The sequence below is a fragment of the Asparagus officinalis genome, chromosome 7 (assembly GCF_001876935.1).
Source record: "Asparagus officinalis chromosome 7, Aspof.V1, whole genome shotgun sequence".
Lineage (NCBI taxonomy): Eukaryota > Viridiplantae > Streptophyta > Magnoliopsida > Asparagales > Asparagaceae > Asparagus > Asparagus officinalis.
Window position 1 is genome coordinate 44705019 of NC_033800.1, and position 26974 is coordinate 44731992.

At 38.3% G+C, this 26974-nt stretch overlaps 1 protein-coding gene across 2 annotated transcripts in view; it reads left to right on the forward strand.

Annotated features, from left to right (window-relative positions):
• Window positions 1992–26974, forward strand: part of LOC109850310 — a 25984-nt gene continuing 1001 nt past the window's right edge. Inside the window, exons 1-12 of one of the 2 annotated variants that reach the window (XM_020420292.1) lie at window positions 1992–2123; window positions 2200–2301; window positions 2583–2668; window positions 9036–9133; window positions 9285–9336; window positions 11154–11246; window positions 13205–13315; window positions 14493–14859; window positions 15559–16016; window positions 18409–18518; window positions 18967–19025; window positions 19239–19426. In XM_020420292.1, the coding sequence (XP_020275881.1) occupies window positions 2081–2123; window positions 2200–2301; window positions 2583–2668; window positions 9036–9133; window positions 9285–9336; window positions 11154–11246; window positions 13205–13315; window positions 14493–14859; window positions 15559–16016; window positions 18409–18518; window positions 18967–19025; window positions 19239–19426 (1767 nt within the window). In that variant the 5' untranslated portion in view covers window positions 1992–2080. Of the gene's footprint in view, window positions 2124–2199; window positions 2302–2582; window positions 2669–8195; window positions 8649–9035; window positions 9134–9284; window positions 9337–11153; window positions 11247–13204; window positions 13316–14492; window positions 14860–15558; window positions 16017–18408; window positions 18519–18966; window positions 19026–19238; window positions 19427–26974 lie in introns of those variants that run through there. The other variant, XM_020420293.1, reaches the window with a different exon arrangement.

Consider the following 26974-nt stretch of genomic DNA (forward strand, 5'->3'; position numbering starts at 1 on the left):
ACTATTAATTTTGATACTAGAGTTGGATCACTAGGAGTTGGTCAAAGTGCTCAACAATCAAGTATATATATGCATGTTTGGTTATTCAATCATGTACATATTTATACAAGTTATAAACTGATGTGAATTGTATGTGTAATATAGGTGGAGTAGGAGCTTCTACTTATATGGGTACATCTGGAGGTATAATATCATTCTGTAGCAATTTTGTGCATTCGTGGTGTAGCATTAATTTTCAAGTTTTAATTATTATCCTCAATTCAGTAATAGGCTACCATAAGCCAAGGATATATACAGAAAGAATGTAATACTAGGAACGTTTCTGCACTACATGAGCATTAAACAAGCAGGAAAATAGTACGCAGGCCTAGTACTGTTGCTCACGGGGGTTTTAAAGGCAAATGTGGTTTTTCTGGGAAGACAAACTATATGGATGTTGAAGCAGCGCGGAAGTTGTAGCCTCGGAATCCACCAAAGACAATATTCGAATCCACGAAGAGCTTCGAATCCACGAAGTAAATATTAAAGAAAAACAAAATTTTATTAATCAAAAGTTATGCCTCTAGGGCTTACAAGACTCTTCTTAAATAGAAAAAAGAAACAAGACTCCTACAAGAACTCAAACTCTACCAAAAATAGTAAAAGAATTCCTAAAATATTAAAACTCCTAAAAAGACTCCTTATTACTAGGAAAGTCCACATGTCAAATCTGAGATCAAATCGGATTTGTTCCCTAAACAAAACAGACTCCTAAAATATTACTAAAAATAGAAAAAAACGGATAAAAATGGTAATATCTCTCAAACCGTAAAGAATTTGGCGAAACGGTTTGAAAGTTACGGCCGTTTCTTCGAAACTAGTTAATTTCTTCGACCAGGCCCGCATTTGGGCTTGCGACTGTCCCACTTTGACATAAATGTGTCTGCTGTGTGTTCTACATCAGATGTCAGTTAATAAAATGATCCCAACATACTCTCGTGTTGATCCTTCACAAAGTAATGTTCATGCTGCTACAATTTTAAGGCCAACACAATCTGTGAGGAGACCAAAAATTCTCTTCAAGAAGTCTAATACGATCTTCAACCTCCACACAGTCTGATGCTCCAACTCTATATTTCGATCCATTTTCAAATCTGACAAGGAGTGTTCTCCAGGGAAGTGATGATCAGCAGCCATAGCATCAAAGAAGGGTGTAGGAGAGAATCCCGTCAGAAATAGTAGTGTTTAGTGAATACTTGTATTATATTTCCGTGCTTGAGTCAAACTCATGCTATGTTGATTCAGTTACGGCATATTTTGTCTCAATTATGTACGTACTTCTTTTGATCTTGAAATTGCGGATATGTTGGTATTTTGTGAAAAATGTCCCTATATATGAAAGATACATATTTGGTGTATGAAAAGTATGCATTTAGTTACATGCTTGTTATTGTGGTTGCTTTATATGAAAGCTTCAGACTTATGTACTTGTATATGGAACCGTAAGCTTTCGGTTAAATGTTTATCGTGTGTATGGACATAATACATGTACAAAAAGTTGAAATATGCTTGTTGTGATCTTTTTTTATGCACCATTTGTCTTCGTGCATGTTTCTGTACACATATTTGATTTCTTTACATCTTAATTATCCCTCAAATTATCTTATGTACATAAATGGACTATGTTCAATTTAAAACATATACAAATTGCATCCACAGACACATTGAGAAAACTTCATGATATTTTTTTGCTGGAAAATATGACTTATGGTATTTTTGTGCTACAAACGGGAAACTTTGTCGTATTTTTATGCGATTTAACCTTAAGTTTCAGAAAAAGTGAGGGCTTATTTTTCGATCTCGCAATATATGAAACCTTTTATTTTTATTCTTTTTCCTTTTCATTTTGTTTTTGGATTTGGCTGGTGGAAGAGGTGATGTTTTGGGCTTGGGCCTCACTGAACGAGCTTTCTCAAATAGCCCATTTAATTTTTAATCTCCAAAACACTTCCCGCTCTCAATAAAATGAGATCGATCGCCTCCAACCAAAAATTTTCACATCCCGAAAATCGAAATCGCATTACGATTTACGAAGAAGCCGATGGCGCGAAAAAAGCGATCCTCTCCTACCCCAATTTTCATCGGTATTTCTCAAAACCCTAATTTTTATTCAAAAATTCCCTTAAAATCTCTCATTTTTCGTGTTCGATCTTGATTTAGGCAACTGCAAGGTTGAGATCGATGGGGATAGTTATGCCTATGAATCGATTGATGAAGGTCTTCTCATTTCGGTGCCTGATGCAGCAAAGATCAAAATATCTAGTAAGATTTCAGATCTTCACCTTTTTTCTTTTTTTAAAGTTAAGTTTTCTATTTAGGATAATCTAAAAGGGTAAATATTTGAAATTACTGCAGTAAATCATTCAAGAAATTACAGCCCAGCCTGCAGAATTATAGTACTAGTGATTTCTGTTCCTGGTTATTAGTTAATTTTACTGTCAATTTATTGGATTCTTGAAGTGTAAAATAGGGGGGTTTTACTCAAAACTAATTTTTTTTGATAATTTACAAATTTAAATGATTTGCTTGTTTGCTGTGTAAAGGAGAGAATTGTTTTCCTCCTGAGGACTATTCTTTTGTACTTGCGGATCCTAAAGACGGAGACAGCTGTACTAAATCCCTCCTTGAGGTAATTTCTTGTTTAGCTCTTCGCTGTAGATCCTGATATAAATGTTTGTGGTGTACAAATGCAATTTAACATTTCATTGCCCACTATTCGGGAAGTTTAGCTTAGTTGAGGAAAATTAATAGTACAACTCGATATATCGCTAGTTCTACACCTCTTGCAGTGACATTGCTCTTCTGTGTGTATGTTTTTAGTTGTGCTGTATTGTCTCTAGTTACCTATGTTGGTGTTTATTGGGGATAATAATATCAGATACACTTTGACACCCGTTCTGCGGAATTTGCCCTACCGGATCTTGTGTTAAGCAATGGAAAAAAGAAATCACTACAAATCAAAAAATAATTGCAAGAATAAAGAACACCGAGTTTTAACGAGGTTCAGCAAGTTGCCTACGTCCTCGGGAGCCACACAAATAATTTCTTTTATATCAAAGAAGATTACAAAGTTTGTAAAGAGCAAATCTCAACTTGAGATTTCTCAAAAGAAGAGCCAACAGAAACTATCTGTTGTTCTAAAAGGCGCGAGATTTTACAACAGTAAAATCTCCTCTCTCTTCAATAAATCGCTACAGGAACTCAAGAATTTCTCTTTAAAAATTCTCTGCTGAAGAGCTCTCCTTAATAGCCGCCGCCTCTGGAGTTTAATGATCTGAAGAAAAATCGGGGGCTAACTGCTCTCGTGCTCAGGTTCCCTTAAATAGGGAAACCCTAGCCAAAACAGCTGGGTCCAGCTGTTCTCAACAAAACACAGGCGAAAGGGGGAAATCAGAACCCGCCTGCCTTCGAGCTCAAAAATCGCCTGCAACCAACTCGCCTGCAAGGCTATGAGGTCGCCTGTCGAGAGCACCGCTCGAGCTCGCTCGTAGAAGCCCCAAAATCGCCTGCAGCCCTTCGCGATCTCAAATTCGCTTGCTCGACTTCAGAACTCGCCTGTAGCGCCTACCTCGAACTCGCCATCAGCCCGTCGAATTCCGCTTGCAAGATCCCAAGTCCAAAACTCGCCTTCGCTCGACGTTGCTCCGCTCGAGCTCGCCAGTTCAAGATCCGCGACCTTGCCTTCTCCAACTCAACTTCGCCGGAGCTCGCCTCGTTCGCCGCTGACAAGGTAAGGGTCTACACCCATTACCAACAACCTCCCACTTGGAGACCATACCGTCATCAGCAAGCTCTCTCTTAACAAGCATCTTCTTCTGTGTGGCTCCGCCCTCATCTCTTACATATGAAGGCCAACTGAAGTTGCGCACAACTCCAGTTTCTGAATGGTGACTGCTTTAGTCAACATATCTGCAGGATTTTGGCTCCCCAAAATCTTCTCCAACTGTAACTTTCCGTCCTCAATCATCGAGCGTATGAAGTGGTAACGTAACTCGATGTGCTTCGTTCTGGCATGAAACATTGGGTTCTTGGCAAGGTGTATAGCACTCTGGCTATTACAATAAAGAACTTCGTTCCCCCGCTTCAGACCTAATTCATCCAGGCACCCTGTTAACCAAATCATCTCCTTGCTCGCCTCTGTCACTGCGACATACTCTGCCTCAGTTGTGGACAACGTCACAATCTTCTGCAAACGTGAGACCCAGCTCACTGTTGTCGACCCTAAGGTATAAACATACCCCGTGGTGCTTCGCCTCGTATCATGATCACCGGTAAAATCTGCATCCACGTATCCCTGCAGTACCAATTCTTTTCTCCTGAAACACAGTAGAATATTCGTAGTCCCTCTCAGATGTTGTAATATCCACTTCACAGCCTCCCAATGCTGTTTCCTTGGGTTGCTTGCAAACCTGCTCACAACTTCTACTGCATGGGCAATGTCCGGCCTCGTGCAAACCATTGCGTACATCAGACTACCAATGGCTGATGAATACGGCACCTTCCTCATGTGCTCCCTCTCTGCATCGGTCTTGGGTAATTGTTCACCAGACAACTTGAACTGGCTTCCAAGGGGCGTGCTAACGACCTTAGCATTCTGCATGTTGAATCTCTGAAGTACTTTCTCAATGTATTCTGACTGACTCAACTTCAACGTCCCCTTAGCCGTATCTCGGTTGATCCGCATCCCAAGAATCTGCTTCGCTGCACGCAGATCCTTCATGGCAAACTCCTTTGCTAACTGCTTCTTCAGTTTGTTTATCTCCTGTAAACACGATCCTGCAACTAACATGTCATCAATATACAGCAATAACACGATATAGCTGGACTCGAACCTCTTGAAGTAACAGCAATGATCTGAATTGTATCTGTCATAGCCATTGCTCTGCATGAAGTTATCAAACTTCTTATACCACTGTCGTGGAGCCTGTTTTAATCCGTATAAGCTCTTCTTGAGCCTACACACCATCTCTTCCTTTCCTTCCTCAATGAAGCCAACAGGTTGCTTCATATAGATTTCTTCATCTAAGTCGCCATGAAGAAAGACAGTCTTCACATCTAACTGCTCAAGATAGAGATTTTCAGCAGCTACCAAGCTCAACACCACTCTGATGGTTGTGAGCTTCACAACGGGGGAAAATATCTCCGTATAATCCACTCCTTCCCGCTGTTGGAACCCCTTCACGACTAATCTGGCCTTGTATTTCTTCCTTCCATCACTCTCCTGCTTGACTCGGTAAACCCACTTGTTATGTAAGGCATTCTTCTGTGCAGGTAGCCGGGCTAACTCTCATGTCTCATTCGAGTAGAGAGAATCCATCTCTTCTTGCATTGCATGCTCCCACTGTTGAGATTCGATCACTTGCATAGCCTCCTCATAGCATTCTGGTTCTCCGCTATCTGTCAAAAGTAGGTAGTCTAGTGACGAGAGATACCTGGGATTCGGTTTGGGTACCCTGGATGACCTCCTAAGCTCCTCGCCCTGGATAGTCGGTTCTGCGACTGGAGTCTCCTCCGTTCTTTGGTCAGAATCGACGTTGTCTCCCCCATCTGGAAGTTCCTCCAAGTCCATGTACTCGGATGCGTCTGCATCCGTAGTGTTGCTCCCACTGCTTTGGCCCGCCTTGGCTTTGTCCCTGTCCTTGTACATCACTTCCTCATTGAATATAACGTCTCGGCTCCTGATGATTTTCCTGTTCTTCTCATCCCACAGACGATACCCGAACTCATCAATACCGTATCCAATGAATGTACACTTCAATGACTTAGCTTCTAGCTTGTCCCTGACGTGGTCACTGATGTGGACATATGCCACGCACCCAAAAATTCTCAAGTGTGAGAGATTAACCTTCTTACCACTCCAAACCTCTTCCGGAATCCAAAAGTTCAATGGAACTGACGACCCGTGATTTATCAAGTACGCTGCTGTATGCACCGCATCCGCCCAAAAAGTTTTAGGTAGACCTGCATATAGACGCATGCTCCTCGCACGCTCTGTCAGCGTTCTGTTCATTCTTTCTGCTACGCCATTCTGTTGCGGCGTCCCTGGAGTAGTCCTCTCCAAACGAATCCCGTTCAGAGCACAGAACTTCTTGAACTCCTTCAAATTATATTCTCCACCATTGTCTGATCTCAGACACTTCACTTTCAGGTCTGTCTCGTTCTCCACCATGGCTTTCCACTTCTTAAAGATGCTGAACACCTCCGACTTGTGCTTCATGAAGTATACCCATACCTTTCTCGAGTGATCGTCGATAAATGTGACGTAGTACGTCGAACCGCCAAGAGAAGACACGCTAGCTGGACCCCATACGTCTGTATGAACAAGCTCTAGCTTGTGAGCTTTAGGTGGTCTTCCACCCTTCAGAAAACTAACTCTCTTCTGCTTTTCGAAGATGCAGTCTTCACAAACACCGACTTCCACCGAATCGATACCGGTTAGCTTCCCTTCTAAGTGTAGAATCTTCATACCCTTCTCACTCATGTGTCCCAACCTATTGTGCCACAGATCTGCACTTTCCTTGCCTGCAGCAATCGCGAGGGTGTCGCTCGCGTGTGAAGTTAGGTAGAGGGTACTGGTCTTGTTGCCACGGGCAACCACCATTGTACCGTTGGAGATTTTCCACAAATCTCCAGTGAATGTTGTAACATAGCCTTCTGCTCCGAGCTGGCCAACCGAAATAAGATTCCTCTTCAATTTCGGTATGTGTCTGACATTCTTCAGAGACCACTTAGAGCCCTTCAACTGTATTTGCACATCGCCTCTTCCAATGACACTACAGGGTTCATTATCCCCCAAGTATACTTTCCAAAGTCCCCTGCTATATAGTTTTGAAATAGCTTTCTATTAGCAGTGGCGTGGAATGAAGCTCCCGAATCAATGACCCATGAATCGGAGTCGCTATCCATAGCGAGAATCAGCGCATCTTGCACAATATGAGCCTCCTGCTCATTTTTCTTCGGTGCTTTACAGGTAGAAGACATGTGGCCCTCCTGGCCGCAGTTCCAACATTTTCCCTTGATAGGTCTCACCTTCGAGTTTGACCTCTTCTTCTTCGACTTCGATCGATTCCTGTTTTGGTTCCCCCTATTATGGCTTCTGGGCTGAACCTGAACCTTCTGATTCATTCGATTTTCTTCTAACCTCCTCGGATAGAATCATAGCTACCACCTCATTCAGCTTCAACTTCTCTTTTCCTGCCGAGTTGCTGATTGCGGTCACGCAACCTGCCCAACTATCCGGCAACTGCGATAGTATCAAAAGGGCCTGCACTTCGTCATCAAACTTGATGTCGACTGAGATAAGTTGATCAACAATCGTGTTGAACTCGTTGAGATGCATCGTGAAGGAACATCCTTCTGCCATCTTGAGGTTGAATAGCGTCTTGACGAGATGCACCTTATTTGCAGCTGACGGTTGCTCGTATATCGTTGCGAGCGCTTCCATAAGCCCCACCGTCGTCTTTTCCTTTAATATATTGTGTGCTACAGATTTTGCGAGGGCCAATCGGACCTGCCCCAGGGCTTTTCAATCCAATTTCTCCAGTCCTCGTCGGATTCTTCTTTCTTCTTGCCTTTTGCTTTACCCATCAACGGACGGTAAAGATCCTTCTGGTACAGATAGTCCTCCATCTGTGACTTCCAGTAGGCGAAGTCTGATCCGTCAAACCTCTCAATTTTTTATTTTTCTTCTTCTGTCATTTCTTACACACACAGATCTGAACCTGGCTCTGATACCAGTTATTGGGATAATAATATCAGATACGCTCTGACACCCGTTCTGCGGAATTTGCCCTACCGGATCTTGTGTTAAGCAATGAAAAAAAGAAATCACTACAAATCAAACAATAATTGCAAGAATAAAGAACACCGAGTTTTAACGAGGTTCGGCAAGTTGCCTACGTCCTCGGGAACCACACAAATAATTTCCTTTATATCAAAGAAGATTACAAAGCTTGTAAAGAGCAAATCTCAACTTGAGATTTCTCAAAAGAAGAGCCAACAGAAACTATCTGTTGTCTAAAAGGCGCGAGATTTTACAACAGTAAAATCTCCTCTCTCTTCAATAAATCGCTACAGGAACTCAAGAATTTCTCTTTAAAAATTCTCTGCTGAAGAGCTCTCCTTAATGGCCGCCGCATCTGGAGTTTAATGATCTGAAGAAAAATCGGGGGCTAACTGCTCTCGTGCTCAGGTTCCCTTAAATAGGGAAACCCTAGCCAAAACAGCTGGGTCCAGCTGTTCTCAACAAAACACAGGCGAAAGGGGGAAATCAGAACCCGCCTGCCTTAGAGCTCAAAAATCGCCTGCAACCAACTCGCCTGCAAGGCTATGAGGTCGCCTGTCGAGAGCACCGCTTGAGCTCGCCCGTAGAAGCCCCAAAATCGCCTGCAGCCCTTCGCGATCTCAAATCCGCCTGCTCGACTTCAGAACTCGCCTGTAGCGCCTACCTCGAACTCGCCATCAGCCCGTCGAATTCCGCCTGCAAGATCCCAAGTCCAAAACTCGCCTTCGCCCGACGTTGCTCCGCTCGAGCTCGCCAGTTCAAGATCCACGACCTTGCCTTCTCCAACTCAACTTCGCCGGAGCTCGCCTCGTTCGCCGCTGACAAGGTAAGGGTCTACACCCATTACCAACAGTGTTAGCATGTCCTTGATTATTAGTTGAGTTGTTTTTCATAAGGGCTAAGATAAGTGCTATATTACTGATTAAACTCAATTCAGTTAAAAGAACTTTTCAATAACCTGCCTAGATGCCATTATATGTGTTTTAGGAAATAATATGACAAGCAACAGTGATTATGGAGGCTTCTTAAAAATATTTGAAAAGAAAAACTTTTGTTAGACTGAACCCAGAGCTTTTTTTTTTCTTCTTCTTCATCTTTGTGGGTCATCTTGGGGGTACTTGGATTTTCCTGAAATATGTTGGTCTGTTTCAGATGCCTGTATTTGTATTTGAGGAAAAGCTGGTCGACATCACTTGGTTGTTTTGTGTTTCAGGAAGTACTGAAGCTTTATACAGAACAACTTCCTGACATGAACTATGCTGCAAATACAGGAAAGGAATCTCATTTTCTTGAAAAATGCATCTCAAATGGGTAAGGTTTTCTTTGGCAAGTAGTATTCTGTTCAAAAGAATAACTTATATGCTGTTTCAATGAAGCAGGCTGTCACATTATGATTATACTTTGAGATCGCCCTAGGATTCCCTACTAATTTCTTGCACCTATGTTTTCATCATTTTTACAGGAAGTATAGGACATTGATCATGAAATCAAATTGCACTGAAGGAATGGGCAATGTAAGCTTCATCCATGTTTGATAATTTTGGCCTGGTGCTCTCTTCATTCTCTTGAGAGTTTGGTTTAGGTGCTCTTTTTTTCTGTTATCTTTTCTTGATTTTTCTGAAGTCCTGTACTTGTTATCTTACTATTTGAAAACTGATTGCCGTCCTGTGTGTTGGGTGAATGCAGCGTTGTTCTCTGTGTTCATAGGAAGGAAGGCAAGAGCAGTAGAATATACCTAGAAAATAAAAAATTAAGAAATGAAACAGCGTTGACACTCTGACCTTCGTTCTCTATCTTGGTAGGGCTTAAAGCAACAGGTCGTCTGTCATAACGTTAACCTCCACGCACCCGCTGTAATTACTAGAAAGCTAAAATTCACAAAGATTTTGAAGATAGTTAATTGCCTTCTGAGTGCATGCTCCAACTGTCAGCTTTCCACTGGATTTCTTGGCAAGGAGATGTCAACACAAAGTCGAGTGGTTAGGCAAAAAAATATAATTAATAGAAATAGGAGAAAGAAAAACATTTGCATGGTTCAGTTATTTTTGACCTACATCCATGGGTGAAGTCAGCAATTAATCCCGTTGTCAAATAGGTAGATTACAAGAAAGAGAACTCCCCAATCTCACACCCAAACACTACAAACGAAAACAACTTAGTTTTCCCAAAAATAAAAAGTGAGCTGCAATGTCACTCTGTTCTCATTTCTGAACACAATGAGGTCAATTCATGCCTTATTCATAGTGATCAAATAAATTATCCTGTTTTGATTAACTTTTCATTACCTTTCCTTAAAGGATACAAGTTTCTTTATTTCAACATAGTCAACTCCAATATTTCAGTTTTCTTTGTCGGGTGCATGCTAATTCCCAATGAATTCTTTTTCTTGGCAATCAAAACTAAACTAGTAACGATTTGTCAATCCAGTATAGAGATTTATGGATGTCATTATACCAAACTGTACAACATTTCCCGCTAGTAGATACATTTACATTTTTCATTTATTTTCATGTTATGTATCTGATGGCAGTGCTATTTTGAGCAGATTCCAAATAGAGAACTGTTAAGTTTAGTAGCAGATTTGAAACTATTGAAGTAAGCTTCAAATGATACTCCCCAACCACAAGTAAACTTTGTAGTTGAAATCCCATTTTCATAATGAATTTCAAAGAAAAACACGATGAACATAGGAAATAAAAAAACTGCAAGACGTCTGGATGACAATAGTATCAGAATAAGAAAAGAAAGAAAGGGAAAAAATGAAACAAAAAGAGAAGTGATGATGGGTTCTCCATGATTGAAAGATTCGAGAATTTTGATACACCTGTGACATTTCTTCTGTTGTCCTTGACCTGGAAAGGCATGGAGAATCTGAATCAGGTACAAAAATCCCTTCAATGCATGAGCAGCCCCTTGGAATTGCTAGTAAAACTGTTCTTCGGTCTTTTTAAAACTTGTCATGTAAAAAGAAGAAAAATATCTCCACAGCCCCTTGGAATAGTACTTTCAACTGTAAATTCATCTGTTTCTATATAAAAAACCAAAGATATATGCCAACTCAGTCATGTTCATAACTGCACAAGTGGTTATTTTGAATCCTTAAATCCATTCCAAAGGCGTCTGACACATTTCAATTGTACCAATTTGTCATGATTTTTTTATTGAGGAATCTTAATGAACCTGAATTGACAGTGGAAATATGATGCGAGATTTATCCTCCCTATCTATAATATCTCCATGTTTTTAACTTTAGCAATAAATTTCTTTTTTCATAATATTAAATTGCAATTTATTATAATCGTTCAGTTGTTTCATCACCTGCATCATACAGGTGATTGCTGCAGTGTCCTATCAAATAATTCCTGCAGATACACAATATGCTGAAGTTCCACTTGCTGCTGTTAGTTCCAATTACCAAAACAAGGTACTTAATTTGTATAGGTGTATGACATATTTTTGTCTTTTTATTCTTTTTTGCTTTATGTGCTTTTTAGAGAAGTTTAGATCTGCAACCCGAATAGAAGCAACAGCTGATTCATAGTTAATGTCATACTGCCATTTGAGTAGAACCTTAATGTCTTGATCCGTAATGGCAAGTCCCAATTCCCAAATAAGAGATGCATCTGTTTGGTTATTTGAAATTTTTTTAGCATAATTTTGTATTCACTATTATATGTCAGTGTATGAGAAACAAAGTTTTATGTCGTCAGTTAGAAACCCACTTGGAAGGTTGCTAGGAGCTCATCTTTGAAACTTGAATTCTAACACACCTCCCTGACCCCTCCCCTCAACCAAATTCCAGGGGGAGTGTGGCATAACCATTGGATCAGATGAAGCAGAACTGAGAGTTCATGCATATAGCAATATGCAGCTGCATGGAGAAGCAGGAATTCTTGATCCCAAAACTTAAATATCGTTGAAGTAGTGTTTGGCAGAATCTTGTGCGCTCTTCACTCTTAGCTATAAATGAGTGACCGAAACCAGTTCTGGAGGTATCGGATGTTTGATGTCCCTATAAGCTAAGTAGGTCATTGTCCAGGGTACAAGAATATGACTTAGAGAGATTAATTGCTTCTTCCTAGATGTTGATGGATGAATAGGACTCTGAAACTAAAGGTTGGTTGTCTTGAGGGGACCGACAATTGTCAAGTTTTTTGAATGACAGGCTGAAGAGGCAGGTTCTAGCATAGGTTTGAAACAACCATCATCAACCAACTGAGAGGAAACTTTAATAGGTATTGGAAATTAACAGAAAGGTTGAATGCTCTTAGTCAGAGGAAAAACTGGTGGGGTTTGCATGAAGGCAGATCGCAAAAGGTGATATAAAAAACTTGGTGTAGAGTTAACTTCTCAAGAGTGGATCAAAATTAAACTGTCAAGCCACTCGGATGATAAATCCTGGTCGAAACTTGTACAATCAGATTTTCTATTTGCCTCCTTTTGTTCTTGCTTACGGCACTCATGGAGAATTTCATTGTACTTAATTGATCCACGGAGTAACTCTTGAATGTGTTTCTGCAAAAGATCCACGGAGTAACTCTTGAATGTGTTTCTGCAAAAGATGGTAAGGCGTTTGAGGCATTTGCGTGTGACCTGATTACGCTTTCTCTTACACTTGAACAGACCCAACTGACCTTGTACCAAACATTTTGGCTATTAGCTGCACTACGATAAGCTGTGTAAACCTTTGATAAACCCTGAAAGAATTCACATCTTAAAACCTGTTTGGAACCCATCTGGTGAATACAATTTAGTCATCTCTTGGACTATGCATGAGCTTAGTTCGATCGGCTCTCTCTGCAGCATTTGTGAAACCCGGAGAAATAATGATGTTTGTTAGCAGCAGCTTATGCTTGCCTTTATGGAAGTGGGAACCTGCCCTGCATCCAGAGATCTTAGGGGGGATGAAAATATTCCTCCTTGCCACAGTTGACACTCAATGAAATGGAGGTAGAAGTGAGTCAGCATTGCAGTGAGACAAGCTTGTCACATAACTCAAATCTACATTACATGCAACAGTACTAAAAATTTAAAAACCTCCAGCTTAGGAAAGGTACCTAGCATATATCATCTGACAATTCCAGGCGATGATAAAAAAAATATCTGGTTTATAATCTTATGTTTCCCAGAACTCATGCAGGAAAAAAAATAAAAATTAAGCGCTTTGGACTGAATATAGGAAGAGTAAAATATACTTCTGGCAGTTTCCTTAACCAACTCAACTTTCAGCAAGGCATCGATACATAGACATTCAGTACAATTTTCTTCCCTTTTCACCACCAGTATGTTGTATTTTCCTGGATCTTAGTGACTTGTTCATTTAGCTTCCCTGCTATGATATAACTCCAGAAAATGGATTCTTTTAATGTTTTTTTTCTCCAGGGTGTTGGTCATCTCATGTACAAGGAACTGAAAGAAAGACTTCAAAGTGTGGGTATTTCGACAATACTTTGCTGGGCAGACAAGGTGTCAGAAGGTTTTTGGTTTAAACAGGTAATATGGTATAGCATGATTGGTTATTCTTGACGTAGTGCCATTATATTATTTTGGTTGAATGTGCTTCAAGAATTTGCAGTTTTCACTCTGAAATTCCATTTATAGCAACTACGGTAAGTATGCTTGCAATTGTCATATGTCAAAAAAATCCATTCAACTCGTCTATGGAAAGTTTTTCTTCTTATCCTCTTCAACCAGATTAGTAGTCACCATGATATTAGCCTTCTCAGAAAAATTGCTTGTAAGAAAAGTTAATCGTGCGGTCATATCTCCTAGTGTATTTTTTGGAATTCTGGCCCTATCAGCATTCTCCATTACCTTGATTGCTGAATCCTTCAGGCTTCAGGTTTATTTTTACAATTTTCAGAAATAGTTCGTGGAGCATAGCCAAGATTACTACCTCTCATAGGGCATATTAGAGTTATCATTTAACATGTAGAATAATATAGTTTCCATCTATTGAGGATGTGAGGACCAGTTATCTCTTGACACTGTCAATGCCATTTGTTAGTAATGCTACAAGAAAAAATAAGGCTTATGTCTTCATTGGCTTGTCAAAATTTTCCTAAATTTTAAACTTCTGATTTATAATGCTTAATGAAAATAACCCTGAGGTTTAAAGTTTTGGATTTTCCTCCCATCATGTGTGCATTGTTATTTTAATTCTTCATCCACTACATTTATTCTTGAAAGCCAGTGATGCCTCCAGTTTAGAAACTGTTGTAGTATCCTAGGCGTGTTGGACATTGACACTACTCCCTACCACTCATGTGTAAGATTATATTTTTATAAATTTTTGTGAACTATAGCATGATTTTATTTATGGTTTTCAGACTAAATATATTTGCAATGTTCATATTCGTATGCAAATTTGCTATAGCATATTGGAATTATGCTAGTATGTCACCTAACTTAACACTGAACCTGCATTTGATTGTCTTTATTGCTGATGCTATTTCTTACATATGTTTAGACTTTGACAATATATTCACGTCATCAAGGTGCAGATTTTTCAATCTTCAGAGTTCTCTGTGCTGGATGTCTCTGTCTTGTTGTAGCCATGTCTGTGTTATTGTAATTCCTTCTAGTTCTTTAGCATAAAATAAGCTTCAGAAAATAGCTTGCTTTATTATCACGTAATCTTTATTAACTATGGACGTTGCATTTCATGCAGGGTTTCAATTCAGTTGGAGAAATTAACAGAAAGGGCAAACCTTGCAAACTACCTGTAAAAGCTAATATTAGAAGAGCACTATGCTTTCCCGGTGGTTCCACTCTCATGATTGCATATCTTAATAGGAATAATATGGGTTCAGCTAATTTTTCAGAACATGCTAAATTCTCCTTCCCTGCCAAATCTCATGCCAAGTCATATAACTGTCTTCCTAGTAAAACTCCTATACACATGAAAAGTACAGAAGGCGAGTCAGCAGTTTCTTTAAGGAAAGATGGATCTTATCCAGTCTTGCATCAAGCCGAATCAAATAAGGCCGAACATTTGATAAAGGATTGTTTTTCAACAGATCCCCAAAAAGTCAATGGTAAGTAAACTGTTTATTCATAATGTGCCAATTACCTGGTGCTTTCTGTTTGTTAACATTGAGATGGAAAAAGAATACCAAAAATGGTTTTTGATAATAAAATAATATGTAATATTCTAAATCATGCAATTTCATGTTTACTACTAAAATATATCTTTTGCTAGAAAATGAGATTCATCTTCTGAGTAGAATTCATGAACATAGGTACATATTGTGTTTGCTGAATTCCAACTACCTGTACTCTTATCTTGGATGCTTCATGCTTATATAGTTCTTCATACCTGAAATCTGTAATAATACTTGATAGGCTGTGTTAGAGTGTTGATCACCGACAGTTATCAATCAAAAGGTTTTCGGATTTTGCAAGTTAGTAACATTCAGAAGAACCATGTATCATCGTTGGGGTAATCACGATGGTAGTGAGTTGTATAGTGCAATAAAACAGTTCACATTCATATAAATGTTAGATCTCTCAAATATGTGTTGTTAATACATGACATTAATTCAAAATTTTTATGAACAGAATGGAGGAAATAAAAATGAGGAATAATTCAAGAATAGTTCTAGCATTCAGAATATTTTTTTTAAGAAAATCATGTTGTAATTTGCTCTTTCTGATTCTGATTTACCTTTTCTCCTCCCTTTTATGGTCATTGTGGATCTAGAGAATCTAATACCTTGCCTTTTATTATTATCTAGCCTCCTTCCCAGTCTCTCCTCCAAGCAAAATCCTCCCATGCCGTGGAAGCTCAGTTCTTTGTACAAATGAAAACTGCAACAGAACCGGAGTCAATCCTGAAACGACAGATAACAGATGCAACGCCAATGAAAAGAATAGTTCCTGTAGTCAAAGAGGGAAGAGGTGCATGTGGGAAGCTTCACTATCATCATTAAAATCAAAGAGAATCAGAGGTAGTCGTAGTACTGAAGATCGCCAAGATAATCAGGATTGTGATTCTGATCGTGTTAAAGAAACTGACACAGCCTGCAAAGGTTGCTCTAAGGAAATTTCCAGATATCGACCACCAGAAGAAATTATTCCTAGCAACCCTGCTGATATTAATCTCTCAGACACAGCCTTCGTTCAAAAAGGAAATTGCCCTAGAATCATGTTCATGAATATTGCTGATGATGCTAAGAAAACATGTCTTACCAAGGTAATATACCATGTGTTTCTTTCCTGTATACATATCTATTTATATTCAAGTTTCTTGTTAATTAATGATTCTACATTTGAATATTAATGATTTTAATTCCTAGAGGATAATATTTAAAATCTTTGAAACCAGAGAATGATTGTACATATTCATGCATGCATATTCTGTAACAAAGTCTTCTATGACTTCTTTGAGTTGTTATTTAATGATTCTACATTTGAAGTTAAGTGAACTAAGTAAATGAAACAGAATAGTCTTAGCAGGACATAATAAAAGGTTGTAGGAAAACATCCTATAGTTCATCTCAGATAATGCATACAAACATAATTTAGTTATCTTCTATCTAGCGCCTTAGTTTACGATGTAAAGTTGGCATTAAATGGCAACATATCATCTTAATAACAGCATACAATTATACTTACAGCAAGAGCTTGACAGCCACAATCTGAAAATAGGTACCATGACAACAGGTCATAAAACCGTGTGCACAAATGAAAGATTTACCTTACATGTAATATGACATGCTTTCTGATGATAGTCAAACAATGAAGTATTTGTACTCAATTGCTTCTTATAAATGAAGAGAAGCCACTTAGGAAACACTAAAAAATGGTTAATCATGAAGAAACACATAGTGAAGCTCTTGTGGAAAAGTACTCTCATTCAAATATGTGCAGATGTACAAAGATATATCTTGGAAACTTGTCCTAAGTTGAAATGCTAAGAACTTTGTATCTTCTCATGTTGTGGATATGTTTGTATGTGCGTGCTTGTGGTGTGGTGTTTGTGCTTGTGCATGTCTGTGTTCTCGTGGTGTATTTCTGTGTATGTATATTCATTTGCACTGTGGTCATGTTTATGTATTATGCGTATGTCTGCGGGCTTGTATGTGTGTTTGTGGATGCGTCTGGTGTGCGTGCGTGCGTGCATGTGCATTCCTGTAGTCTCACATGCGTGTTTGTGTTGTGTATATATGTGTGCATGTACATGCTTATGTTTGTATGTATTAACGCATAGGCTCGTGTACTTGAATATGTGCCTGTGCATCTATGTGTCCTTGTATATATGTTGTATCTACTCCTCTATACTTATAGGAGGTCCCAAAGATTAACTATTCATGCTACAGTAAATGCTGTGGCTTTTAAAGCACTGTAGTATTTAGAAATGTTGTTGCATTTAAAAAGAATTACTGTAGCAGAAATAAAAAAAGGGACCATGCTTTGCACGGGGTGCACACTAGTATGTATGAATGTGTGCACATGTATACTCATGTCTTTTTGTATGTGCTTGTGTGTGTACATGTGTTTTAGATGTGTTTGTGTGCGCACGTGCATGGGTGATTTGATGGGTGTGTTTGTAGGTGGGTACATGTGCATTCATGTGTGTGTGTGTAGCTAGCCAATTGATGCATGAGCAGAAAGACCTAAAATTTTTTGAATGTTGATTTTAAGTCTCTCCAGATAATGTAGATTATTTTCAATGGTTGACCTTTAAAATGGATGTCATATGTTGAATCCCACAGGAAGGATTTTGCTCCATATTCTTCTGAAAGTATACAAGTTTACATACATATGCATAGACAAAAGGGGGGAAAACACACACAGTCATGCAAGCGATCACCTAAGCACATACAGGTCTCCGTGTGTGCATGATCATAAAGATAACCACCTACTGAAAGTAGCAATTATACTGAAGATGGAAAAAAATAGTTTTACTGTTCTTTGTTGCTAACCTGATTGGTAGAAGAAAACAAAACGAGGAAAGGTAATTGATTGGGAGCTAAAAATCAGATGTTGAGGGTCTGCTTGTTGGTCAGATCAATACAGAGAAGAAAGGAGAGGGTATAGAGGAAAGGATGTAGAAACTGGAAGATGAGAGCTAAGTAACTAACAAGGAAATAAATCAGGAATTTTCATATCCCAGACCTTGTTATTGGCTTAATTTTATTCTAAACCCCGTCGTTGAAAGACTACATTTTGCGCTACAATCATGAATATTCAAACCATCATTGTTTTTTTATAAGTGCAACAAGTAGGTCTGGTCTTGCTCTTGGTTACCTGGTTGTGTTCCTTCTGCAGAACTTGAGTTCAAGTAACTAATTGAGCAAATTATACAAGTTCTTTTAAAAGGTTAAAAAAAGTGAGCATGAAAGAAAACATGTTACAATAGCTCTTGAAGTTTACTCATCTCAGTAAGGGAATTAAACTTAAAACCAACTACATGAGTTGCTTTCATCTCATTAAGCAACTTCTATAACTAATCACATTAGTGAATTCATATTAGCATTATTTTCCCAAGCTTTCCTAAGTAAATTTTAGGCTTTTTCACGCTTCAAATGCCCAGGTGTGTTTTCCTAACCCTTTTCTAATTTATTGCGTTATTAACCATGCAGATAGTGGAGGAGCTCGGAGGTTTTGTTACAAGTCATGGAAGTTCTTGTACACATGTAATCACAGGGAAAGCAAGAAGAACTTTGAACTTCTGCGTAGCTCTATCCTCTGGGTTAGTATTATTTTCTACTGTTCAAATTATGGAACAAATTTTTGTTACCCGTGTTCTTTTGTTTCTTGAATCCAAGAGTAGGCTACAGCCACCAAATTATAATGAACACACAAGTACAAGGGAAAAAGAAGAAAATGGCAGATAGTGCAGATACCTTTCCTTTTTTACGTTTCTGATCTCTGTCTAACTGAGCTTTTGTAACTAGTAAGCATGTGTTACTGGATATTATAATCTAATGTTGTGCCATGTTTGCAAATACTTTTGAAGGTTTCTGTTTTCCTGTTTAGTTGGTAGTTTTGTCTTGTCAGACACTTAGCTTATGTCTATTAGTGATTGTATTCTTCATATTCTCTGTTCACTCTGCTGCTTACATCCCTTACTACTAAGAAAATTTTCAAATCATGTTTCTTTTTATCTTATTTATTTATTTATTTTTTGGGCATGATAGGGCTTGGATTGTCTCACCCAACTGGCTGAAAGCAAGCTACAAGGAACGCAAGTTTTTAGGTGAGCGGATAATTTAATATTAGTCACCTAGTCACTAGTGATCTATAAATATGTTCGGACTTCAGACCAACAAGAAAAAAATGTTTTAGCTGTTTTCTTTCTTCTTTTTACTCATCTTCCCTAGCAATTTCTTTATAACCACTGAACAGGTGTACCTACTTTTAACAAAGATTTGATTAATTTTCTTTGATTGTTCTTTCATTTTTTCTGAAGGTGAAACACCATTCATTCTAGAAGATGAAGATTATTTGCTGAAGTATAAGTTTGAACTAAAAGATGCAGTAAATAGAGCGAAACTGAAACCTCACTCATTGTTCAGAGGGTATAATATATGCCTTGCTAAGCATATCCAGCCATCTGTGGATGTTATTTTATCAATCATCAAAGCAACTGGAGGCAAGGTAAACCTTATTATCTCTGTAGCATCATGTTGGCTGGTTCCATCTATTTATTTTATTTGATTGTGCATAGACTTCACTGCTGATGATACTTTCAGTGTTGCATTTCGGGCAATTTTTTCATTTGTTTAATTTATAACTAAATACAAGTTAATATCAACAAGAGAAAATCAAAATTGTTGACGATTAGATAGTTGATGATACTCCTATTTGGTCTGCTGCTGTTTTTAGAAGCTCTAGCTTTCAGTCTTTATCTGAGACACGAGGGATAACATTTGTTTCTATGGTCTATAACTTTCTTTGTAGGCTGGCCTCTATTGCAATGTATGAGTGGATTTTTCTAGCTAATCATAAATGGGAAATTGTTTACATGTGTCAGTGGAACTAAATAAAGATGCTAAGTATTTTAAGATCTAGCACGGCAGTGAAAATTCTTAAGCAGCAAGGAAACATCATATGAAAGGGCTATAATATGTTTATCTGGGAAATTTGAAATTTACACTAAAATAGAAGCATATTCTCCTTCAGATAAACACTGGAACAAGTACTACCTGCATTGGCTTCTGCAGTTAATGTTTACAATATAGAGCTCTGCAAAAGTTATCAGGTTTAAAGTCCTGTTATCTAGGCATCCTGGTATTCGGCTGAATTTTCAGTGCATCAAGCGATACACATAATCACACCACTTCACCATTACCTGGACTTGATATAATTTGGTTCACCAACACAGTAAAGAAAGAAATGATAAATTAAACTAAAGCCCCAAGAAATTTTATAGTTTTGTAGTAAATCCCCAATAACTTTCAAAATCACACTAAACCCCTAATATCTTTTGAGTAAATTACACTAAAACCCCAATAACTTTCGAAATGTCTTTTTAAATGTCTTTTTATGTTGTTTTTTGTTCTAATTTATTGGGGTTATCTGCAAAATGCAAAAACTTATTGAGGGTTTTATGCGAAACGTAAAAGTTATTTGTAGTATTGTGTGACTCTGAAAATTATTGGGGGTTTACTGTAAAACACTGAAATTTCTTAGGGGTTTAGTTTAGTTTATCCCAAAACCAGAGCCACTAACACTTCTACTTAAGCAAAGGAAACCTGACCTAAAGTGTGAATTTACTTAGTTGCAAAGCTTTATGCGATTTGATGAACCATAGCATTTTATTATTGAAGTTGTCCAGGGCTTTCCATTTCAAAACGGTACTCAGAATTGCCAATAGGAATTTGTTTTCTATGCCTAGGGGATAGATGTATGATATGAGCGCATTCAAGGTCTCGTGTCTAACAGAATAATTGCTAAAAATGGGATTGAAGAAACTTATATATATATATATGAGAGATTAATGGGTGTCCTATGTTGATACGAGTCGTCGTGCGAGCACCTTTGATCGCGGAATTATCAAAGGTGGGTTGAGAAGAGGATGACAGAAACATAAGAATAATTCAGTATGTGGCGAAGAAAAATACCCTCTCTAGATTATGAGTATGAAAAGATTACAATCCCTCTCTCATAATCTCACTAGAATCGAGAACAAACTCTCAATTCTCTCTAAACCCTAATCTCTCTTGATTAGAATCTTTCTTTGATTACATCTGATTGATTAGAAACCCTAAAACAATCTCTTATATATGTGTAACAACGTGGATGACAAAGTGGTAAATAACCAAGCTAAAACCCCACAGGAATTCGTGCAAACAAAAACTCAAACAAACCAGGAATCCTTCGATGAGTCGACTCATGTGCACATATGAGTCGACTCATGACACATGGGTCGACTCATACAGTGATGAGTCGACTGGTCAAAGACTTTTGACAAAACGGTTGAGTTTCATGAGTGGACTTATGACAGGCATGAGTCGACTCAACCTAATGAGTCGACTCATGACTGTTATGAGTCGACTCACGGGCTGCAAACTGGATTCTTCGATTCACCGTCTCGTTTCACGCTTCAACCTATGTTCTACTGTGTTGTTTTACACCTCTATTCTCAAGTTACCATGGGAATCATCTATCCTCAAGCTCTCATGAGGATTGCTAAGTTCCGAAGAGAAGATACACTCGTATCATGGGTCCCCCTTTAGGAACTTGAAGTCTCATTCAAGTTAGAACTTCAGCTGAGGAAACTCGCGAGCTCCTCCATCCTTTCTGTACCACCTGGCTTCGCGAGCTCCTCCATCCTTTCTGTACCACCTGGCTTTGTTAGGAATCTGATATCGACGTACAACTGGAAACGATTCCTTCGTTCCTCGCCTCATCGTAGTTGTCTTCCGTTCCAACATGCAACTCCTTTTCGATGGCTCGTCATGAAGTCTAATACACAGTGAGACGAACTTCTTGCTTGCATTCATTAGCCTCTTCGCTCGCGTCATCATCGCCAAGTTTGTCTACCTCGGAAGAGACGCCGAACGAAATATGAACTTTTCACCATCCTTGGTGAATGTGTACTTCTGAGCCCGCCTTCCGTAGATCGCGTATCTATCCCATAAGTACGGATTGTCCAGTATAACCTGACAAACATCCAATAGAACGACGTCGCACGTGACCTCGTCAATATACGACTCGTGGAGTGCAAATCTGACAGTGCATTGATCAACTACACTTAGTCCTATCTTCTTCTGAATCCACCCCAATGGATAGGGTTTCGGATGCTTGACTGTTTTCAGACCTAGTTTCTGAACTAAGGTCTCGGATATCAAATTCTTTTCGCTGCCTGGATCAATAATGGCATCAACCAAACTGGTCTTCACTTGCAACTTCAGCACAAAGAGCTGCTCTCGGGGGTCTTCGTCCTCTTTCATGGCCTGTTTTCCTGCCATAAGATTGAGACTACTGTTGGGCTCTGTCATCCCAGGAACTTCCTTCGGACCTTGTGCTATCACGTATGTATTTTTCTCCTCTTTCTTTTTTAACACATTTGGCTTCAGATGAGGATACTTCTCCCAGCATCCATCAGCGGTATGTCTTGTCTTCTCATAGTGACTACAAATCAGTTTTGCTCTCCCTGGATCACCCTTCTTCTCCTCCTTATGTTTGGAACCATTAGACTCACATCCCATCTGTTTTGCATCTCTTTTTGCCTCGTTGCTCTTCTTTTGCTTGCCCTCGATGGTAATGGCCTTCACACTCGCTTCTGTCATGAACTCGACTGTGAACAACTTCATCTTCTTTCGGATATATTCATTCAGACCCACCATATACTTCATAAAGATAGAATATTCCTCCGTCGCGATATTGAGAACCATCGCCTGCTGCTGGAACTACGTCGTATATTCTTGAACGGTCTGATTGAATCTTTGGCGTAAGTCGTACCACTTGTACTAATGCTCCTCAAGGAATCCTACTGGATAAAACTGCTTCATTAGTAGCTCCTTGAACTTGTTCCACGACACCGCCTTCTTCTCCTGTTTACAGTAGGATTTCCACCATGTTAAGACATGCCTCAAAAGCTTCAGAGTCGCGAACACAATCTTCTCTTTGGACGAGCATCCGTAGAGAGTGAAATACATCTCCATACGCTCGATCCAATCATCGAGCTTCTCCACATTGACACTCATCATAAACAAGAATTTCCACCTTGAAGTCAATTTTCAGATTCTGGTAATAATTCTTACCCCCTTGATGTGTAACAGCCTTGACAATCTCGGCCTCCCCATCAGAATTAGATATCTCGCCTTCTCCATCGGACTCTTCGAGTTTCTTCTTGCCTTTCGAAGAAGATTCCTCCTTTTTGTCCTTTCCATTGATGAGACCTACGAGCTGATTGAGTGTAGAACCGATCGTCTCGATCTGCTTCTCCATTGCATCAAGTCTTGCTGAATTATCCCCTTCATCTTCTCCTTCCTTAATTTCTGGACTCCTTCCAATAAAATAAGGATCTCGTCTAGATTCTTGTATTGCGATCGAGTCAGGACCATACACAGGATGCGTCCTTCACAGGATCTGATCGTTCTGATACCAACTTGCTACGAGTCGCCGTGCGAGCACCTTGATTGCGGAATTATTAAAGGTGGGTTAAGAAGAGGATGACAGAAACAAAAGAATAATTTAGTATGTGACGAAGGAAAATACTCTCTCTAGATTATGAGTATGAAAAGATTACAATCCCTCTCACAATCTCACTAGAATCGAGAACAAACTCTTAATTCTCTCTAAACCCTAATCTTTCTTGATTAGAATCTCTTTTTGATTACATCTGATTAATTAGAAACCCTAAAACAATCCCTTATATAGGTGTAACAACATGGATGACAAAGTGGTAAATAACCAAGCCAAAACCCCACAAGAATTCATGCAAACAGAAACTCAAACGAATCAGGAATTCTTCGATGAGTCGACTCATGTGCACATATGAGTCGACTCATGACACATGGGTCGACTCATACAGTGACGAGTCGACTGGTAAGAGACTTTTGACAAAACGGCTGAGTTTCATGAGTCGACTTATGACAGACATGAGTCGACTCAACCTGATGAGTCGACTCACGGGCTGAAAACTGGATGCTTCGATTCTTCGATTCGCCGTCTCGTTTCATGCTTCATCCTGCGTTTCACTGTGTTATTTTACACCTCTATTTTCAAGTTATCATGAGAATCATCTATCCTCAAGTTCGCATGAAGATTGTTAAGTTCCGAAGAGAAGATACACTCGTATTATATGTCAAGGAGGAAATCCCCTCCTATGACAAGGATACCCATTATTCTCTCTCTCTCTCTCTCTCTATATAAGATGTTTTATTATTATTTCTTTAGTAATACAATCCTCAATAACTCTTTCTAACATTAACACTCTCTACTACAAACTACTACACTATTACTCTTTTTCAGCGGACTACAATTTATATTTCTCTCTCCTTCTCTTATTTACTTCTCTTTATTTTGCTTGCTATTGGGATCCACAAGCTCCCTCTCTCTGTTTGATTTTTCTTTCACGGGGTTGAGATGATTTTTTTTTTCCTTCGCTATCTTCCCTTTTACAGAGGATAAATCATGGTAGGTGTATACTATCTAGAGTAGGCGAGAGGTTGGTACGAATTATTGCACCTACATTGATTTTACATATAAGTCTGTGCTGACCCATTTAACACCCAGGAAACCAAATCTAAAGTACGCTAATGTTGTCGTGATAGAAAACATGAAGGAGTCGTTTACTTTCAAGGAAGCATATGGGAATGATAAATGGAGACAATCGTTGAAAGAGGAAATCCAAGCACTGAAAAAGAATTTAGGATTCTTGAACTCATAGATAAAGAAGTCAGTGCTGAAAGGGAGCGTTAAATGGGTCAGCACCGACCCATGCGTAAATGTAGAGTAGTTGCAATAGTTTGTACCAATCTCTCATCTACTCTAAATAGTATACACCTATCATGATCGATCCTCTATAAAGGGGGAGACAGTGAATGGAAAGAATCATCCTAAGCTAGTGAAAGAAAAATCTAGAGAGGGAGCTTGTGGATCCCAAAAGCAAGCAAAATAAAGAGAAGTAAATAAGAGAGGGAGAGAGGAAAATAAATAGTAGTGTGTTGAAAAAGAGTATAGTAGCATAGTAGTTCATAGTAGGACATATTTTTAAAATAGTCTCGTTTAGAAACTTATTTGTAAAAAATGACCTTTTTTAAAAATAATTGCTAAATTCGACTCAGTTTCAGCCAGTTGGCTGAAACTGGATCAAATTTAGCTTTAAAAACTTAGAAAACTTCACGGGGGGTTTAAACTTCACGGGACTTCAAGTCCCATGAAGTTTTCTAAGTTTTTTTGTCAAATTCGACCTAGTTTCAGCCAGCCAGTTGGGCTGAAACTGGGTCGAATTTAGCAATTATTTTCAAAATTGATCGTTTTTTGCAAATATGTTTCTAAAGAGGTCTAAAATGAAAATTTGTCCTTTATAGTAGAGAGAGTGTTTGTATTAGGGATAATATTGAATGCTGTACTACTAAAAAATAATAATAAAATATTTTTTAGTGTCCACCACCCTTCTCAAATAAAAATATATATATATTGGTTGTTTTGATTTATATGCAAGAGGTAATAAATTGAATTTTAGAGGAGAGAAGGAAGAATTAAAGAATAAATGAAATCACAAGGCAAGAAATATGAATTAATAAAATCAAGAAATAAAACCAAAAATGAAAAGAAAATTTAAGAAAGTTAAGATGAAGGATTCAAAAGAGGTAAGAAATCTAGAATATAATCCACTAACCAATTTCAATTACAAAATATAAACTATTCTCTTTTTATCATATTTCAACTTAGATTTATTAAGCATAGATTATCAAACCATTTAAGGAAAGTGTAACCTATCAAATTATCATCTAAGCTAAAATTACTATTCATGATAAGAACAACAACATGATAATAATCCTAGAATTCATAAGCATAACCTATCAAACCATTTAAGATAAGCATAGATTATCAAATTCTTCTTCTACCGATTAGTTCTCTAGTTGATTATCCTAACATGAACATTTTAAGTACAAGAGAATAATTCATACAATATAAAGGAAATTAGACTAGTCTCATATAATTCTAAACTTCCTACAAGAATTAAATTCACATCTTTAAGAAATAAAAACAAGAAAATGAACTAATTACAAAATTAAAAAGAAAAGAAAAATCTAAACTATGAACAAGAAATAAATCTAATTACAAAGAAAATAAAAATCTAAACTACAAAATAAATTGCAGAAATTAAATGCAAGAAAAATAAATCTACTCTACAAATTAAAGTGCAAAAAGAAATAAAAAAGGCAAGAAAATAAATCTACACTACAAGCATGAATTTAAATCTAACTAATAAGCAATAATAAAGAAATTGCTAAAAAGAAATAAAAGAGAAAATATATGCAAACCTTCAAATTGCTCTTCATCTCCATCCTCATCATTCAACAAGAGGAGAAAGAACAAATTTAAAGAGGAAAAAAATTATTTTTATTAATTGCAACTAAAGTTACAATTTTTGGAAGGCCTTCTCAATTAAGAGTAGCCCTCCTCTCCAAAAAGAGTTTACAAAATTTTCACACCTCTAACCCCTCACTCTCTACCCCTATTTATAGTAATCTTCAATGAATATGAGCCATTAGATTTGTCTTGAGCCCCAAGCAACAATCTCCACCTTTGATTTATTTGATTTCCAAAAGAAATTCAAAATCCAATTTGTAGCAATCAATTTTCGGTCCATTTGAATTTCGGCCCAATTGAGAAAATCAAAGCTGCAGCATCAAGGTCCATTGAAATTTCAGCATAATCCGATTTTCACCACAATTCCAAGTTCGGTCTTCATCTCATTTGAAAAAGCCAAGTCCACCTTTAATTTGTTTGCACACCAAGCCAAGTCCAATGTCAGCACTACATCCGGCCCATTGGAAAACAAATCAAAGATGGAGATTAGTGAAGAAATTCGCAGTCGGCCCACATCATGATTTTCTAAATTTCAAAAGCCTAGTCTGCAGCATATCTTCTTTGAAGGCCGGCCCAAGTTGTATTTCCATTTGATTTTCAGAAATCTGCAGCGAATCCGGCCCACATGGAAATAAATCAAAATTCAATCTTCAG